The sequence below is a fragment of the Zootoca vivipara genome, chromosome 1 (genome assembly GCF_965207765.1).
Source record: "Zootoca vivipara chromosome 1, rZooViv2.hap1.1, whole genome shotgun sequence".
In the NCBI taxonomy this organism is placed as follows: domain Eukaryota; kingdom Metazoa; phylum Chordata; class Lepidosauria; order Squamata; family Lacertidae; genus Zootoca; species Zootoca vivipara.
Window position 1 is genome coordinate 54,819,120 of NC_142582.1, and position 20,290 is coordinate 54,839,409.

General features: G+C 46.0%; 1 protein-coding gene across 1 annotated transcript in view; it reads right to left on the bottom strand.

Annotated features, from left to right (window-relative positions):
- VWCE (von Willebrand factor C and EGF domains) overlaps positions 1-18,595 on the bottom strand; it is a 28,803-nt gene extending 10,208 nt beyond the window's left edge. The window contains exons 1-12 of the mRNA XM_035123917.3: positions 18,352-18,595; positions 16,729-16,823; positions 12,969-13,058; positions 9,991-10,119; positions 8,400-8,516; positions 8,154-8,270; positions 7,161-7,289; positions 6,019-6,485; positions 5,819-5,912; positions 4,935-5,017; positions 2,336-2,423; positions 172-257 (exon numbers count right to left, since the gene is read on the bottom strand). Of these exons, the coding sequence (XP_034979808.3) occupies positions 172-257; positions 2,336-2,423; positions 4,935-5,017; positions 5,819-5,912; positions 6,019-6,485; positions 7,161-7,289; positions 8,154-8,270; positions 8,400-8,516; positions 9,991-10,119; positions 12,969-13,058; positions 16,729-16,823; positions 18,352-18,461 (1,605 nt within the window). The 5' untranslated portion in view covers positions 18,462-18,595. The remainder of the gene's footprint in view (positions 1-171; positions 258-2,335; positions 2,424-4,934; positions 5,018-5,818; positions 5,913-6,018; positions 6,486-7,160; positions 7,290-8,153; positions 8,271-8,399; positions 8,517-9,990; positions 10,120-12,968; positions 13,059-16,728; positions 16,824-18,351) is intronic.
- Positions 18,596-20,290: the final 1,695 nt, after the last annotated feature.

The following is a 20,290-nucleotide window of genomic DNA, read 5'->3' on the forward strand; positions in this document are numbered from 1 at the left end:
ACGTTTTGTCTTCTTTCTAACAGGTAGGGAGATTTTACAAGGAGTCAGGAGACTCCATGACTGAGAATCACCAGTACTCCAGAAAACAACAAACACACCTAATAGTGAGTGACATGGCTAGCAAGTCCTCTCAGATCAGGAGCATGGAGGGAGGCCTAGGCCAACACCTACCCTGCACACACAGGTGGTACAGTCATCGCCATCCAGGCTGAACTCAGCCCCCTCTGGGTATGTCTGGCCGCGGAAATGGCACTCAGCTACAAAGGAAGACAAGAGTCTGTCAGTGATTCTCTGGCAGATCTACTGGAAAAGAGTATTAGTAAGGTTCCACTTCGGCTACAGTGCCCCATTTATGGAATGCTCCCTCTCAGTGAGGCTCTCCTGGTGCCCCATGAAACTACTTTTAGGAGCCAGGTAAAAAGGCCTTTCATTCGTTCATCTAGGACTTTTTTATATGCTCAACTTTTATGCTCTGTTAGCTGCTCTTCCACTTGGATGATGGTTGAACACCGTGCTTAGATGTGTTGCTGCACTAATTATTATTTCTGCTGAGTTCCGTGAGCAGTCTTGGGAAACAGAAAGGCAGCATAAAAGTGTTTCAGATAAGTACAGTGGTACCTCGGTTTAAGTACACAATTGGTTCCGGAAGTCTGTACTTAACCTGAAGTGTACTTAACCTGAAGCGAACTTTCCCACTGAAAGTAATGGAAAGTGGATTAATCCGTTCCAGACGGGTCCATGGAGTAATTAAACTGAAAGTACTCAAACCGAAGCGTACTTAAACCGAGGTATGACTGTAAGTCCTTTGCTGTCCCTCCTGGTCAGTAATCTCGTGGGGTAAGTTTTTGCTTCCTCAGGATGTGTGGTATTGCACAGGGAGAACCAAATAGCTGCAGGCTCCCCCATAATGAAGCTTCCTTGCACATAGAAAACTCAATATCTGGGAGAAAGGCTCTAATGCTCTCAAAGCTTGTCATTTGCAGCTCTTTGAGGGGCAAGCTACAGTTTTCAGGATTCTTTGGGGGAAGTTGTGTGCTTTAAATGTATGGTGTGAATGTGACCTCAGTGTAGGGATTTTCATCTCTGTCAATATATTAGGGCGGGGGGGGGGGGCTTGTATTAGGCCTGTTCACAAACTTTGGTTCAGTAGAAACTCAAACCTCTGGGTAAAATGATGAAATCATGAGAAAGCATTCCCCCCCCCCCCTAATTGCTAGCACTCTCATTAATTGCACTTGTGTTATCTTGCCTGTATCAGGGTTTCAGTAATTGGGGGAAATTCCACAGCTGTGAAGTCACATGTACACCCTGGATTCCCTGTTCTAGAAAACTACAGCCTTAAATGACTTCCAGTTGGCTGGGAAGATTCAGGATGGTTACTAGGCAAAAGAGTATAAAGTTACCCCTATGCCCTGTAAGTTTTGCCTCACCTTCCTGACTGACACCTATATTACATCTCAGCATAGGATCGTGGATTCATTAGTAATGTATTAGACTAAGTTAACTAGCTTTATTGTTTTTGTTTTGTCACTTCCCCAATGGGCCTTTATTTCTAACAGTATTTTCCTTTCCTATTTTTCCTGCTTGGTAATGGGTTTCATGCAATACTGCTATTTTGATTATTATTACTAAAAAACCTCTTAATTGTGGTGTGCTTCTTTCAGGTTAAGCCAGGCATCCCCAAACTTCGGCCCTCCAGATGTTTTGGACTACAATTCCCATCTTCCCCGACCACTGGTCCTGTTAGCTAGGGATCGTGGGAGTTGTAGGCCAAAACATCTGGAGGACCGCAGTTTGGGGATGCCTGGATTAAGCCTTGGTTCTCAACCAGTGCCTTGGATCTTCACATTTTCTGCTGCGTAATTTGGCTTGTTTTGCCTGAGGCCCTCAGAAGCAGAGAATGGTACTTCAACTCTTGCTCGTTGTGACATATTGTCTAATATCTCCTGGCTCGGGTGGGTGGTTGGTTTCACCCTTGGATTTTAGTAATGCCCAAACCCCCAGAAAATGCTGGCCTGGCTTTTGGGCAAGACTTTCTTGACAATCCCTGTGAGGGAACATTCAGCAGTGCAACCCACTCCCTCAGCAAAGTTCCAAGGACAGCTTTACCCCAGAATAATAACATTTTTCTCAATATGTGTTCCAAGCACCTTACATGTAGGGTGGCCTGTTTGTCTAGGCCAGGCCTTTGGGAGAGTTGATCTCACACCATTTCTACCACCCTTCGTTTGGCCTAGGAAACCAGACCTCAGTGGAGAGGAGAGTGCCCAGAGCGCCCCTCAGGCCTTGGCTGCTTTGTGAGTGAGCATCAAGTAGGATGTTGCAAGCTATTTACCTGGCTGGCAGGGACAGCAGTCGGTCTGAACAGAACTGTGGCATGGCGTGGGTGCACATTCTGGAGAGATGCAGGATACGTTGCCTCCCTGGAATCAAGAACAGAGCCCTCAGGCTTCCGGTCCAGCGCCAGCGCCGATCGGCGGGGTCTTTGTCTCGCTCCGAGACAGCCCGTCTTTGCTAGAGGAGGGAGGGCAGCGAGAGCAACGCTGCACCCCATAGAACCCCGGGTCGGGCGTCCCGGGGGCAAAACTGCTCGGCAGAGCCCAAAACCGGACTCCCCAACTATCCGGCTGCCCTAGTAAGAGCGCCGGAGTGAGAAGGGTCGAAGTCGCGGGGGCCATTTTGAGCACCATCGTCGCTCTAGCGGAGAGAAGCTCCGAGCCGGAGGCGGAGAGCGCTGGATTCTTCCAAAAGAAAGAATTAGAAATCAAGTCTGTAAGTAAGCTCTCAAATTTGGATTGGATTTTGAATATTAATCTGGATTAATTTGGATTTGGGAGAGAGGGAAATAAAACGGAAGCCACCCCCTCCCACCGGTAGCTAAGGAACAGTAAAATAAATACCCGAAGCCACGAACTGAATGTTTAAAAGGTATCCTCAAAAGACATAAAAGGTACTCCCCTGGATGCAGGGTAAAAGGGGAGAAGGACGATTCCCTGCAGAATGATGAAAAAGAAAGAGGAAAACCTTTTGTTTCCCCGGGAGCCGGCAGCCCAGACAACCCAGCGAGCTGACGAGGATTTATAAATGAGTTTTATTTTATTTAGACTTTTAAGAAGCTAGGAGTATATGCTTTTGAAATGTTTGGATTGTGAAATGTTGGTTTGGACCTTTGTGAATCTGGAATTGGAAAATGCAACTACTTTGCTGAGACTGGGAAAATAAGCAGCGACCATTTTCCACCCCACACGATAAGCAGTGACCTTGACAAGACGGAACTATGTCAACAAAAAGTTACTCGCCTGAGTTCCAGCGGATTGTTTTAACAGCCATGTGGGAACTAAAAATAGGATTATGCCGAGATGAGATCCAACAGCAAGAATTAAAGCAGCAATTTCAGATGGTGATTGCTGAATATGATTTTTCAGATGATGAGGATATTGAAATGGAAATGGAAGAGGAAGATAGCGACAATGATAGCGGCAGCAATTTGGATGATTTGGACAATGAGGTGGACTCTGATGTGGAGTATGAAGAGAACAACGATGATGACTGGGACAACACAACACAAAATGAAGCACACCACAAGGAAAAAGTTGATATTGCTTTACAAAAAGAGAAGCGGAGTACCCCTCCTTTGAGGAGGGAACGACAGGAACCAATGGAATTACAGATTTCCCACAAGGAGAAGGACATGAACAACTTAAGAAGGGGAGAAACTCAGGGGGGCCTCATGGATATCTGGGGGGCAAAACATTGGAAAAAGGGGGTGGGATGAAGGAAGAATGGGAGTGTAATTATTAGGACGGATTATCAAGATCAAATTAGGATTGTCGATTACGGAACTTGCTGGATTGGAGGGAGGTAGTCGGAATTTGGGGAAGAAAGGTTATATTGGGATTTTTTAGAGTGCAAGAGTTAATTATGGGAAAAGTTAAAATAAAAGAAGTTTAGGGATTTAAAATTTCAAGAAGTCTATTGAGGGGGGGGAAATTAGGCAAGGGAAGAAAAATTGGATAATGAATTATAGGGATTAAGAGATTTAGTGAAAATGGTATTAGCTAAGTTTAAAAATTTTATGAAGAGGAAAAGTAAGTAGTTTATAGATATGGAAACTGTTAAAGAGGATAGTAAAGGGATGAAAACTGGGAAAGGGGGGAGGTAGGGGAAGCCCACAAAATATGGTTTATCAATGTAAATTTGAAAAAGATTGTTTTTATTATTGTTTTTTGTCTTTTTTCTTTTTTATTATTTTTTTTGAAATTTTTTCTCTTTTTTTTTAGTGTAGCTTTTTTCTTTTTGGATTGCTGGGTGGTTGTCTCCCTGCTTTCTGCTCCTGGAGCTCTCTGGTGGCAGGTGGGGACTCTGGGCGGGTGGGGGAGGGGGGACATAAACTCAACTACAAAATGGACCATCTTCAACTGCCTGCCTGCATGGGATTCTCCTGTGGCAGGGGAGGGCCCATGGGAGGGGGGGTGGAAAGAAGGTGGAAAATCTGTCTATGAAAGTATTTCTTTTATATATGTTTTTTTTGTAATCTGTAAAATCAATAAAAATCATATCAAAAAAAAAAAAAGAACAGAGCCCTCAGCCAAGGTCACGGGTAAAATCAGTCGCAGACCACATGCCACACACAGAAATCAGGTGGTTATACCTCCCCTGGAGTAAAATAACTCTATCGCCCCCTCAGATATCCCTACACAAAGCTTTCTGGGTCACTAGTAAAAAGTTGTCTTCACAACTGAGACATTCTCACATGCCAGGGCAAGGGCAAGGGCAAGGGCAAGGACCATTACGCAAAGCTCAACACATGAAGGGCAGGTTAGCAACGGTAGCAAACAAAGCGATGGATATGCCCATTTCAAAGCAAGAAGGTGAGCTATCCTGAGGGACACACACACACCTTCCCTGGCACCTGTGGACTCTATGATACTCACCAGGCAGACACAGATTGTGCAGTTGTCCTCAGAAAGAGAAAAGACATCCCCCTCAGCTCTGGTGGCCCCATAATAGAAACAGCCTGCAGGAGACAGGAATGTGAAGTTTTTCCTCGGGGGGAAAAGAGCCCTCTGTGGGTCCCATCTCATCTTGCCAGTCCAGATTAGGAATCACTCATTGGCTTACATATGTAGCCACTTTTAAAAGGATTTGGCCGGATGACACATAATCTTCAGTATTTCACAGATGAAAATAAAGGATAGGTTTGTACCCCTCCTCTTTTAAATTTTTGGGTATAAAAATCCCCATACCAAGGTCACATCCGCACCATGCATTTAAAACACAAGGTTTCCTCCCAAAAAAATCCTGGGAACTGTAATTTACCCCTTGCAGAGCTGCAATTTCTAGCACCCTTGTAGTTCCCAGGACTCTTCGGGGGGGGGGGTGTTTTAAATGTATGGTGTGGTTTTAACCCCATGTCCTTGTGTGTGTGTGCATTCACATTTGTCTGAGAAAGGGGAATCCACTTTCCACTCAGACAGTTAACTCTGAAAGTCGCTTTGAGCCCCTTTTGTGGGAAAAGAAACAAATAAGTAAGAATAGCTCCTAGAAAACCTGGGGAACGGGGTGAAAAATAAAATTCGGGCTAACGAAACTTTAATATGCCACTCCAAAAGGGCAAAAATTCAGACAAAATAAGAGATACCGGTGGTTTAAACCAGGGACGGCTTCCAGAAAACAGGGACTGTCCTTGGTAAACTCAGAGGGTTGAGGCATACAGTGGAATATATAGTGGCAAAGTCCCTAATCTAGGTGTAGGGAAGGCCCATGTGCCACAACCAGACCCATCATGCAGTCTTAATCTTGAAGGTGCTTCTCTCACCTGTGCAGCTAGGGCAGCACTCCCCCTCCACTGGAGGAACCGGGTGGGAGCAGGCAACCTCACACATCACTGCTCCACACAGCACTTGCCCACCCTACAAAAGGAAAAGACAGTCACTGTAAAGGTGGATGCACATATGACACAGGGCTTGGGGGGGGGCAGGGTGGGAGATAGCTAGGAACCCAGGACATACTACACACCTCACAGGAGCAGTTCAGGCACCCTGGCTCCACCCAGTGGCTGCCATTCTTATGAAAAATCCCTCCACGCCAGCAGGCAGAAGGCAGGGCTGTGGAGGAAACCCCTGGAGCAGAAGGACTTGTGGGAGGGAGCGTCGTCATCTCCTCCCGCAGCAGCAATGGCGGCAGTGGGCTCTCCATCCTGGAGGGCCTGGCGGTCTTTAGCAAGAAGGGTGTGCCAAGGGAGGAACTGGGTGGAGGGAATGAAGGGGTGGGAGAAGCTGCAGGCGGGAGCACAGGGAGAGTGGGAAGGAGGCGGGAAGGAGGCGGAGTCCCGAGCGCCATGTGGGGAGCGGGTGCTCGGGATGGAGCAGAGCCCATAGGGGGCACGGCAGGTGCCACCGAATCCGGAGAAAAGCGCAGGAGAGTTGGCGGGTGCTGGAGAGACTGCAAGATAGGAGACGGGGCCAGGCTGGTCTTTGAAAAACCTGGGTGGCAGGGAAAAGAGGGAGGGAGAGAGAAAAGCCAGGTAAGTTTAAAAATCCCCAGAAGATGCACGTCAAAAAGATAAGGCATTTTCCAGCACACTTAGGAGCTCCCCACCTGAGCCACTCATATTTTTATAGCTACTGTGGCAGGTACACACCCACCCTCACATCATTTGACCACAGAAAAACAGGTACTGTAATAGTAATAGGCAAAGAGAGTTGAAGTCCATTTGAGAGTGAAGCTTTTTAGCCATAGAAGGGTCATAAGTTTTCAATGCCCATCTCTGCCCTCATGCTTCTGTCTCCTCCCTGACGTCCCTCACATGTATTCCTAAGCATTTCCCAAGCAGCTGAATGCATATCCCTCATGGTCTCTTTCCAGACAACCAGTTTATATCACTATAAGTGCACAGTTTTTGTTTTTGTGGTGCAAGGAATCATTTCTTTCTTCTAGGTAGCACTTTGGGTATGCTTGTGGGCAGCTATTTTCTCAGCAGTCCAAGGGTGATATTTTCTTTCTGGAAATGAGCACATCAGTCTCCACTCCACCGCCTGAGCAGTGAGGGCAGTCCACATTGTGGCTGCTAGTGTCTATTGGACAGTGGCTGTGACATCACTCAAAATAAGCAACTCAACCCAGATGACGAAGGATGGAAAGATGGAAATGGTCTTTACCTTCACAGGACACTCTGTCCACACTGAGCCGGTAGCCTGGGCGACAGCTGCATATGAAACTCCCGAGTGTGTTGTGACAGGAGTGCTGGCAGGTTCGCTTCTCGCTGAGTCGCCGGCATTCATTCACATCTGCACCAGATGCAGCACTTACTTCAGGGCTGGGTTGGGCTCAAGCTTGTGGCTCTACAAGCATTCCTGTTGCTTAGCCATACAAGGTCAGAAAAGGGATTGCACAGCAAGGGACCTGGAGCATTACCACACGGTCAAAGCTGGGCTCGGACCAGCCTTGAGGCCCCTTTGAAGCAAAGTGTATTCACAAGCTATGTGCAAAATGCTACTTCAGTGGGGAACAGCTAAGGGCTTTAAAAAGAAAAAAATCCCAATTGTTGCCTGATAGAATGAGGAACTAGGAATAGAAAGTGGTTCTAGAGAAATCCCTGTTGATTAATTCTTTTAAGGCACCTGATTATTTATAGCAAGCTAACCATTTTTGGCCAGAGGATTGCACACACAGAGACACAAACAGAGACACACAGCCTCCCCACCTCAGCTGATGGTTACTGTTCCCTCCCATTGCTCCCATCAAATTATCAATGTGATGACCAGGGAGGGGGCAACTTAGATTCTCATCTGGGCACTGGGTTTGGATGGGTAGATATAAAATAAACTAACAAACTAAATGTTTTTTTAAAAAAATCTGGAGCCAGCAGGAGGTTTTCTCTGGAAAAAGCCAGGCAGGGTTAGTGTATCTGGCAAAGGGAGGCAGCCTACCTCTAGAACATAGGAAGCGGCCTTATATTTAATCAAACCATTCTTCCATCTAGCTCAGTATTGTCTAGAGTGACACTTCATGGTTTCAGACAAGGATCTTTCTCAATCTTATCTGGAGATGCTGGTACTGAACTGGGATCTTCCGCATGCAAAGCAGGTACTCTACCAGTGAGCTATAGCCCTTCCTCTGCTAGGTTATACAACAAAAGTCAGGACACCTACCCACACAGGAGTGCTGGTTGCCATGCAGGTAGAAGCCGGAATGGCAGGAACATCGATAGCTGCCCATGCTGTTCTTGCAGTGGTGCTGACAGGGTGTTGCTAGGCACTCATCAGTATCTAGGAGCAAAATGGAGGATGCAAATGTCGGTATCGTTTGCCCCACAGAAATAAACCGATCTTTGACATCCTCCCGAAAAATATTCCAGCTCCACCCCCCTCCCCTCCTATATTCCCAATCACACTCACCTTGACAGCTGTGTCTGTCAGCAGAGAGTTGCATTCCTGGGCCACATTCACATACAAAGCCACCTTCTGTGTTCACACAAAGTCCCTCGCAGGAGGCACTCAGACACTCATCAATGTCTGCGGGGGGAAACATTCCCATGTGTCAATGAATGTAAAAGTGTACATTCAAGAAGCGGCACACCTGCCAAAGTCTGTTACAATTCTGTGTGCAGCTTACTGTGGAAGAGCAATGATTGAGTAGCACTAAAGGCCCGCAGTCGGGAAGCTCCTTATCTCCCTGGGAGTAGGGGCTTCAGGCCCTGCTGGTTCCATGTAGGGGGAAGTGAGGCAGATTGATACAGAAAAATACAATCTCATATTTTATGTAACAAAAATGAGTCAAATAATTTAAAAAAATGGCTTGATGCATGCCATAACTAATCAATATTTTAATAGCAATCAAAAGAACCATTGAAGTTAGAAGATAATGAGAATATAATGACCTCAGTAAAAATGAGTTTCGTATCGTTCTGCCCCACCTACGGGGCACTTTGATACAAAGCGTAAATTGGATGAGAATGGTAATTATTTGCAAAATTTTAATGAAAAAACAATTTTTATTGTGAGAGATCATAACCAGCCTTACAATTTGTCACTTAAAATCTGAATTATGTATAAAAACTAACAGTGTTTCACACATATCATAGACTTTATAGCATGTTTTCTTAACAAATCTTTCCTCAAACACCTATCCATTAAAATAAACTTTGGAAAAACTTAAAAAGTATAAGAACTCACATGAGGTAGTCAAAAAATAGTAATGTAAACAAAATGCTTATAAAAAAATAAGATAATTATTTAACGTTTAGCTTCTATTGCACATTATATCCACTTAAGACAATAGAAAAAGTATAAAGAGATGATGTTTGAGATGTACCCTTTGGGAAATTTGGTTTTGGCAACAGCAAAACAACATCCTTGAAATCAACGCTTGCCTTATCTTCTACAACGGGGAAGACAAACATACAAGATCCTGGTTTTTTCCTGAGATAACACTTGATAATCGGTGATATTATATTTAGAAATGACTTTGGCCACATAGTAAACAGCAGTTGTTGTTTTTCTTTTCAAATTTAATGAGTTTAGAGATTTCATGCAAACTTGTATATTGGGGCACTATTGTACACTAGCGGGGCACTTTTATATGTATCTTAGTGTATCAAAGTGCCCCAATGGACATTTTTTTAAAAACTAACAATTATTAATAAAACCACTGAACTTATTTAAAAACCATGTGTAATCCTGATTACTGATTACTTAACTTTGGTATTTTTAAATCTTAACTAAACGATGTAAAACAGTGTTGGAACACTTTTACATTTCACGAAATTTTTTATTTTGTCGTGCTAAAAACACACCTACTCTCGTCAAGCGCCAGTGACTAACTTGTGGGCAGCGCGGTTGCAACTGTTTTACTCACACATGTATAGACACGTTTTAGTGATGTCGCGACACGAATAACATTTCTTGATATTGAAATATTGTTTGTGTCTCAATGTGCCCCGTGCATCAATTCCCCCCCCCCATGAAAGACACCTCTCATCCAGCTCACCTGCACAGCGTACACCATTGGCTGTCTCAGTCATGGAAAACCCCAACGGACACACCCGCGACACCTCCTGACAACCTCCGTGATTGCAAGCAAGGTCACAGCCATACTCTCCGCAGGCACCAGGAGTGTCTGAAAAGACAGAGAGGAGAGATTTCAAGCTGGGGAATGGAGACTCCCTAACGGAAAGAGGGTTAGAAAGCAAGAAGGAACCCTATTAGGTAGGGGAGTGGGAGATGCACGTAGGCAATTTCAATGTTACCATTAGATAATTGTAGACTCTGGACTTAAACACTTGTTGTGTGCACAACAGATGACAACCTCAAGCTCTCCCCCTGCTCATTCTGCTAAGTGAAGTCCTGGGTATCTGTCCCAAAGTCTATCCGTGAATGAACATCCAACTGACCTCATTGCAGGGGTCTCCCTACTGATAGATAGCAGGGCTTGTTCTAAGGTGATAAGAGGGCCTTCTTGGCAGGCCACTTCTGATTTATGTCATAGTGGGCAGCAGCAGGCACTTCCCAAAATGACCTAGAGTGACACTATCTTGGAGGCATGGTGGGAAGTCAAAATGGCGGCTCTACCCTGCCTGGGAAGAGAGACCTAGCAGGCCAGTGTTGGTGCAGCAGTAGGCCTTGTTGGGGCCCTGGGGCCTTAGCAGCTGACCAAGGATGCTGGAGTTGGTGACTAGGAGCAAATTAACCAAAGGCTGCAGTTTTGCAACAGAAGCAGAGATGAGCACAACCCCAGTTGCATGGGCTTCTGTTTCAGGAAGAGGAGTGTGTGAAAGAAGAGCATTCTATGACAAGAGGCAGGTGCCATGGCAGGCTTAGGCTGCTGTACACCATAAAGCACATTCAATGCACTTTTCCCCACCCAAAGAATCCTGGGAACTGAGGTTTGTTAAGGCTGCTGAGAACTGTAGCTTTGTGATGGGTAAACTACCCTTCCCAGAATTCTTTGGGAGGAAATATGTGCTATGAAAGCATGGTGTATAAGCAGCCTTAGAGAAGACACACATCAACCAGGAAGAACTTTATTGTCTCTTGCCAGAGAAAACAGAATGCCAACAGGAAATTTATGACTTCACCAAGCTACAACTCTTGCCAACTAATGAATGAGCTATATAATCACAGGCAAATAACAGGCAAAAGTGCCCTAAAAGAAGTGGAAGAGGGCAAGCAAGGGAGGACCAGGCAGGGCATCACTGAAGGTACAGTGAGAAGGGCACAAGCCAGATACTTAGAGGGGGATGCCTCTTATATCAGGCAAACTCAGCCCTCCAGATGTTTTGGGACTACAACTCCCATGATCCCTAGCTAACAGGACCAGTGGTCAGGGATGATGGGAATTGTAGTCCCAAAAGATCTGGAGGGCCGAGTTTGGGGTTGCCTCTCTTATAGGGAAAGGGTCAGAGGCCCTTGCCAGGGTTCAGAAAACCCACAATGGCTGGCTAGATGGCTGGAGGAGGATTGCTTGCCCCAGAAGCTCCAGCATCCAGTATGAGCAATGAGGCAGGCACAGTTGATAAGTTTGTTGTTATTGGAGGGGGGGGGGGTGGAATAAAGCACTGCTTGACCAATAAACCACTGCCTTCTAGCACAGCATTCAAAAAACATAAGAACATCATAAACTTTGCATGGCCATTGTTGCAAAACCTACAATTACATAAACTGAAAATCATCCAGAATGTTACAACATATTTTCAAAAGCCTTGTTCTGTTTAAGTGTTGCTCTTAATATAGGTAATAATAACATGAACTGATTTCACTTAAAAGCAACCAACTCTCATTCCAGATACATTTGAAGGATATTTCACTTAGCCTTCGCAGCAAAAGTCTTGCTTTATATGCCCAGAAAGGAAGGGTATTTTAGCAATTTGCTCGGTCCACTAAAATGTTTAAAGGCTGGATCTGGGCAAAGGAGAGGCAGAGCCTCTGCTAGTGTAGATCCATTGGGCTAAATAGAGCAAGGGCTGCCAGCCTTCTTTGGCCTGTGGGCTCATTTGCAAACCAGAGAAACTGCCATGGGCACCCCACACACCCCACAACCATATCCATGCACACATTCACTTTATTTGCTTTCCCCCTCAAATCAGATTGAGGGGCGGTGATCTTTTTGGAAGGTTAAGTTGGACAGGCAAGATTTTATTTTAATGTTCCCCAAGCCCAATGAGGGGGGGCACCGAATCCTTCCCTTCACAGATGGGACTCTTCAACATGCCCCCCCCTCCAATTAGTTTTCTAATTAGCTGTGGGATAACTCATCTCATAACCCGTCTAATTAATGCATGAAGGTGTTAACACCATAGAGTAAGCTGTCCTGCCAGGTTTAGCTGTATCACTTCCCTTATCTTGGGAGGAAATAGGTAATCAAGCCCAATGTTCCCATCCAGTCCACATGAGAAGCTCAACATGTGAAGAGGCGTGAGCTGCTTGCTCCAGCTCAGCCACACAGTTCTCATTAGCCACTCTTGAGTTCCTATACCAATAATTTAAGGACTTTCACCACTTTATGTAACTATGCTAAGTTTTACTACCTGTGCAACTTTTTTCTGAATGCTTTATGGAAAAGCACATGAATCTGACCTTGGAAGAGTTTGAAAGTAAAACCGTTTTTACCTTACAAAACAGCTGTATGTTAGGAGAAATCAGCATCAAAGTGCTGATGAATTTTCATTGGAACTTCTAATGAAGTTCTAATGTTGTTGGTCTTATTTTTACTATGTATTTTGTGGGTTTTATATTGTGATTTTATGTCGTGAATCGCCCCGAGATCTGTGGATGAAGGGCAGTATATAAATTTAATAAATGATAATAAAACTTCTTTGAAAAAAATTAATCACAAGCTGATGTGGAAATTAGGAGAAATGAAGATGGGAAGAATGAGAAACTGAGAGAAACCAAAACTGAAAGATTTGCATATTCCCAGCCTGCCCTCGCAGGAGTCCACATGGCATCATTCCACAAAGTTCTCCTTACCTTGGCATGTAATGCCCTGCCCTCCATCCCTGCAGGAACAGACATTGGGAGCGATGCAGAAGCCACTTCCACAGCCAAAGGAACAAAGCGCTGTGAGATGGTCCAAGAAAGCATCAGTTAACGAAGACAAAAAATTAGGATCTTAATCCCACCACCACTCTACCCACCGCAGTGCAGTAGAAAAGAACCACTCTCATGCCAAGCAGAAAGGAGCCCAGTTAAGAGATCTAGCAAAGATCAGAGCAGAATTACAGGTAAGGAAAGGGATTTTTTTGGAAGAACTTTAAAGATAAATGGATTAGTTCGATGGGGAGGAAGCACTAAGATGCTTCCAGGCCGTTGCTATTTGGGCGTGGAAAATGTGGGATAATGCTTGGAGGCAACATCATCAGAGAAATAATAATGAATTCTCATTAAGCAGCCAGCACATTCTATTCTCCCTGCAAACAAATCAGGATGAATGCTCCATAAACAGGTAGTCTGAAAGCACCCCTAATTTGATCATTTAAAAACCCCACAATCTAATCAGTAGGTACTATGAATGTTTGCTGCCAAGAAATGGGATGTTAATGACGCTCCCTGTATCTAGAAGAAATATCATTAATAAAATCCTGTGTATATTTATGCAAAAAGAATTCCCACTGTGTGCAATGGTATGGAAGTGAGGACAGGATTGCAGCATTCACTGCCCCTTTAAAAAAATAAAAAACCATCTTCTTTTTATTCCATAGGCATTTCCACGCTACCGCCATTTGCCAGTTATAAGCTAATGCTCCTTGCTTGCCACCTGTGGTTTTGCGAGCATACTGAAAATGCTCAGGTAGAGCCCACTGATTCCTTTACAGAACTACAACTCCCAACCCATTCAGGAGTTGCCCAGTCTAGCTGCCTGTATTCATTGTTGCATGAAAATCCCAGCTGCCATTTGGGTGACTTCTATCAAACACCACTCCATCCCCTCACCCTGCCACAAAAAAAAATGATCTGTTTTAATTCCATACTGTCTGCATGGGCATTGTGACATCAGCCTTGCTGCCTGCTATGCAGGAGGTAAGAGAAGCCCCCACCCCACCCCCCATTTAGGGCCGGACTTGGCACCACTTGCCAACAGTGACATCTAACAAAAAACAGTGAGTAGCGTGTTCTCGTCTCCAATTGCCACCAGATGCCAGAAATGAACGAGAGCAGCTGGTAGTAACCCGCTAAGGACCCAGCAGCTGGACCTTACGTGTCATCATGCGAGCAAATAAGCAGCTAAGCCAGGGAGCACCACCGCTATGAGCAAATGCAGCAGGACGCCACATTGGCACAGCACTAGGGGCCAGTGCTGCTAGACTAGGGAAATCAACCTTTGCAAGATGGGGTGCTGCGACAGCATGTACAGTAGAAACGTCTACCGTGTAGAGGTGCATAGCACTGCGCATGATGCTACATGACCCACTTGCGCACCACCCTGAAAGCTTTTTGACCGTTGCAGGACAGACTTAATATTGGTTTTATACAACACCTTAACAGTGGTGGCCTCTCCTAAACAATCCTAGGAAGGCCATAACTCAGGGATGAGAGCATCTGCGTGGCCTGCAGAATGCCCCCGTTTCAATTATTGGCATCTCCAGGTAGGGCTGGAGAGACTCCTGTCTGAAATCTTGGTGGGCCATTGCCTGCTAGTGTAGGTGGACCGTTAGTCTGACTTGGTATCAGGTGGCTTCCTATGTTCCTAGTTTGCTGAGGTGCTGGAAATTATGACCGAGCTGTCTTATCCCCCCATAGCCCGCCTCAGTTCACAAAACCTACTATCTGATACTAAACTGAGAGCCTAAGAAGAGCTCTGCTGGTTCAGGGCCCATCTAGTCAGGCAGGCTGTCCTCACAGTGGTCAACCAAGGTATTTGTGGGAAGCCCACAGACAGGACTTGAGTGCAATAGTACTCTCTCCACTGGTAGAATCATAGAGAATCATAGAATCATAGAGTTGGAAGAGACCACAAGGGCCATCCAGTCCAACCCCCTGCCAAGCAGGAAACACCATCAAAGCATTCCTGACATATACCTGTCAAGCCTCTGCTTAAATATCTCCAAAGGAGACTCCACCACACTCCTTGGAAGCAAATTCCACTGCCGAACAGCTCCTACTGTCAGGAAGTTCTTCCTAATGTTTAGGTGGAATCTTCTTTCTTGTAGTTTGAATCCATTGCTCCGTGTCCGCTTCTCTGGAGCAGCAGAAAACAATCTTTCTCCCTCCTCTATATGACATCCTTTCATATATTTGAACATGGCTATCATATCACCCCTTAACCTTCTCTTCTCCAGGCTAAACATACCCAGCTCCCTAAGCCGTTCCTCATAAGGCATCGTTTCCAGGCCTTTGACCATTTTGGTTGCCCTCATCTGGACACGTCCGTTTGTCAGTATCCTTCTTGAACTGTGGTGCCCAGAACTGGACACAGTACTCCAGGTCAGGTCTGACCAGAGCAGAATACAGTGGTACTATTACTTCCCTAGATCTAGATGCTATACTCCTATTGATGCAGCCCAGAATTGCATTGGCTTTTTTAGCTGCTGCATCACACTGCTGACTCATGTCAAGTTTGTGGTCTACCAAGACTCCTAGATCCTTTTCACATGTACTGCTCTCAAGCCAGGTGTCACCCATCCTGTATTTGTGCCTTTCATTTTTTCTGCCCAAGTGTAGTACCTTACATTTCTCCTTGTTAAAATTCATGTTGTTTGCTTTAGCCCAGTTGTCTAATCTGTTAAGGTCATTTTGAAGTGTGATCCTGTCCTCTGGGGTATTAGCCACCGCTCCCAGTTTGGTGTCGTCTGCAAACTTGCTCAGGATGCCCTCAAGCCCATCATCCAGGTCATTGATAAAGATGTTGAATAAGACTGGGCCCAAGACAGAACCCTGTGGCACCCCACTAGTCACTACTCTCCAGGATGAGAGAGTAATTCCTAGCAACTGGTACTCGGAAGTGTACTGCCTCCAACAGAGCATAGCCAAAGCATAGCGATGCTTCCAGAACATAGCCATCATGGCTAGTAAGCCTTATCCTCCATGAATTTGTCTAATTCCTTTCTAAACACCACCAAGGGCACACTCCTGTTCATGCCACAATTTCTATGCACGGAGCCAGAAGTATTCTTTTTTTCTGTCCAGCCCCTTTCCTCAGAAAAATCCACCGCTGTTTACCGCTGCATCGGAACAAATGTCAATCAGATTTCCCACGGATTCAGCCGTAAACAATAGGTTTTTCCAGGGAAACAGCGGGATTTTGTGGGGGGAATGGGAACTTTCGCACCTGTGCCTAGAAATTGTGGCACAAACAGGAGCATGGGTGAGCCCTAATTTGGTGGCCATCATCACGTTTTGTGGGAGCAGATTCCATAGTTTAATTGTACACTGTGTGAAGAAGCAATTTGCTTTGTCTTGTCTTAAATCTTCCAATACGTATTCAGATTCTTTGGGTGGCCCTGAGTCCTAGTGTTATAAGAGAAGGAGAAAAACTCTCCATGTTGCTGCAATGGAGTTGAAAAGTGCTGGGTAGCCTTGTGGAGCCCATTAATCTTTTGGGCCTCGTAGTGGATGGAGGTTTCTGCAGCCATCTTATCATTTGTGGCTCCCAGTACTGCTGTCATTCTACACCAACTTGTACGTTCCCAGGCATTTATAGCCCAAGTTGAGATCAGTTCACTAATGAGATTTAGCAACAATACAGAAGGACAAGTGAGCTGATGTCATCCAAAGAACTCCAGGTACTTACGCATAGTGCACTGTCCGCTGCCTGGAGATGGTATCCACCCAGGGCAGCATCCGCTTCCAAAACCAGAGAGGCAAACATGTGGTCCGATGCGACGTCTAGGAATAGGAGAGAGACGGACTGAGACATTTCCAGGAGTGAAAAGTAACTCTCCAAGCTGTGCTGTTTTGAGGACTGAGTCACATGCCTCTTCTGCTTATGGAGGGTTAAGATTAGCGGTATGCTCAAGGCTGCCTGTGGTCACATCCCAGAATCCTGGGAACTGCAGTTTACCCCTCATAGAGCTACAATTCCCAGGACCCTTAACAAACGACAGTTCAAAGGTGGTTGTTTTTTTGAGGGAAGCAATGTGCTTTAAATATGTGGTGATCAAAGGATTCCAGGCACTGTCGTGTTGTAGTTTACCCCTCACAGAGTTACAATACCCAGCAATGCTTAACAAACCACAGTGTCCAGAATAAGTACATGGGAATAAAAGGAGTAGATGGAACAGTGGCACATAGGGCTCAGCCACACTTCCTTTTGTGCAGGTCCACACTTTAAAGCTCTGTTTCTGAGCGGTTTTCTTTTGTCCATGGGAAAACCAATTTGCCATTTGCTTAGATTCAGTGGTAAAATGTGGGCTTTCCCAGGGAAAGTGCCTGGACAAAAACACGAACATCACTCAGACCTGTACCTAGAAATATGACACAAAAGGATATGTGGATATGTACAGAAACCACTCTGAACTTAATGATAAACATATGCACTATACCTTGAAAGCACATTCAAAGCACATCCCCCCTCAAATAATTCTGGGCACTGTAGTTTTTTGGGAGGTTGCTGGACAGAGTAATTCTGTGGAGGGTAAATTACAGTGCCCAGAATTCTCTGAGGGAAAGAACGTGCTTCAAATGTGCTTGAAAGAAACAGTGTGTATACAGCCTTCTGGGCTAAGACAAACAAGCACTCTGCACATGGTCGGGTACTTTCCGCCCCCAGCACCTTTCTCTCATCTGTACTGAAGCAGGTTGTCTCTCTAAATTGTTCGCCACAAGTACACATTCCAGTTTTGCCTGCCTTTTGGGGTTTCCCAGGCATGCAAAGCTGCAACTGCTGAGAGGTGCTCAGTCAGTGATGGTGCGCAGAATATATTTCAGCCCACATCTGAAAGAAAAAGAAAAGGCAAACTAGGACTTTGGGCGCACCGTTGCCCCATCCATTACTACGGTATGCAGCGACCTTTCATCCCAACTTCAGTGGTTGTGCAAGCTGAACTTTGTTCAGAAGTAAATTTGTGGAACTATGCTTCTATTCAGGCACGTCGTGAATTATATAGATGATGAGGGCAAAAGTATGAAGGGGGCAGATCAACTGCACTGCAGCCTTCAGAAGAGGACAAAAATAGGTAAGAAAGAGGTGATGGGCACCTTGAGGGAAGCAAAATACTCCTTCAGGCAGGAATAGCTGTCTCTCTACACATGATACAAACAAACAATCCCCTCTTTGGCCCAGATCAGGGGGGGGGGTCTCCAGGTCCCGCAGCCAAGCTCCAGGAGATAGCTGTGTGTGTTTTGGTGTGTGTGTGTGTGTGTAGGGCTGGGACCTGGCTGCCCCTGTACAGAGATGGGTATGGGGGGTGGGTACCTCTCCACGGCGAAGTTGCCAAGTTTCTTCCTTCCTGTGTAGACTCTCCCTTGGGCCCCTTGAAGGAACACAGAGACACAGGCAGCCTGGAAGAGCAGCTCGGCGAACATGACAGGCGTCTCTCTCCCAGCTCCTCAGAGATGCTCCCTTCAAGAGAGCTCTTTCCTTTTCCCCCCACAGGCCCCTCTCTACTACAGCATGGCAACTGCCTGGACTCTCCTCCCCAACCAAGGATGAGGCTGGGGGCTCCTTCTGGGCAGAGGGAGGGGAGCTGGGATCAATGATCTCAGGCTGGGGGCAGCATTGGGAGCAGACTCCTCCTCCCCACAGCCAGGCTCAGATTGCTCAGCTCTCCCCCCCCCTCACCCCCCAGCCCATGTGTACGGACTGGAAAAAACTCTGTGCGTTGTGTGTGTGTGTGCCTCCCCCCCTCCCCTCAGGGACAGGGGCACCTCGAGAGGAGATGAGGAGGGAGGATCCAGCATTCCTAAAACAGCAGCTCTGTTGTTTGACTGGGAAGAGGCTCACCACCCCCCTCACCACCACCACCACAACCCCCCCCCTTGTAGGAGTCTCCTTTTCCACATCTGGCAAGGCTCAAGAATCGCCCACCCCTCCCCTCTCTCTGGGCTGCTTTCCCAACTGCACCAAAGAGGGGCTGAAGGAGATAAAGTGTTCCAAGGCGGGCTGGGGATTTGGGGAGGGGGCAAGACAATGCCCGGCATGTGTGTCAAATGGTGAATGACGGAGAGGTGCCACTTGTGATAAATTGGAAAGGGGGAGGGAAGGGGAGCTGTCCCAGAAAGAAGGCGCTGCAAAGCAAAATAATAACACAGGGCAAAAGGCCTTAGGTTCCCCTGCCACTTTGCATTTTCACTTCCGTCCTGAAACAAAACAGGTGTCTCAGAATTCAACCGAAATGTTACTATTTGCCATGTGCCCCTCCCCAACTTTGAGATTAGCTAGCAACACAAGTACACACCTGTGCATGCGCGCACACTTACACAACCCCCGCCCGTCTTCTCATGGAGGCTAAGTGGCGTAACTTTCATTGACAATTTTGGAGTAGAACTGGTCAAAGCTGTTAAGATGGGCCACATCACAGATGACACATCTCAAAGCTATTGTTGTGCTAACAATAGCAGGCTTCCCTCAGCAGAGAGAACTGTCCAAAATAAGGTAGCTTCTCACTGAGTGGTGAAAACAAACAAGGGTGGGACTTGGGTCAACCCACATTCCAAATGCATAGAGCAGCGATCACTTAGCGTGGCAGGAGGTCTGGTCACAATATGGGTGTCTTCCATGGTGTTGACTCAGTAACTACACAGCTGCCGCAGAATCCAGACTTGTTGAACTACAGTATCACATTTTCCCAAGCATTCTATTAACATTGTAGGGCAAGCATGATTTTCCTCCCCGCTGGCAGCTCACCTGTGATTTGCAAATGCCACGTGTTGCGTGATTGAACAAGTGTCCCTGGTAACACCGTGGCATTGTGGGTAATGAGCAACTCCATTTCCATCCATTATGGCCACGCAATTTTGTAGACTTGCAAACTTTCAATTTTTTATGTTTCCTACATAGGCTGTGTACACATTACTGACTTAAAACACAGCAAGGTCCTTTTCTTTCCCACAAGTTGGACTGAAGCTGGTTTGTGGTGGGGTGGGGTGGGGACACACGAAATTGTAATTAGAAAAGAAAGGAGAAAGAGCAGATTGTGGCTAATGTCTTTTGTACACTACTTCCCAAACCAATGGTGAGAGCACACTGGATGCAGACTAAATGGGAATGTGTGCACAGCCATTATTAGCGTCTGGGTGCTCCTGTGCCATAGAATTTGCATATGCATAATCCTTTTATTTTTCAAACAGTGGCAACGAGTAGTAAAGTTGCTTGTCCCTTTCTCCAGCAATCCCCCATTAAGGGAAGCTTTGCT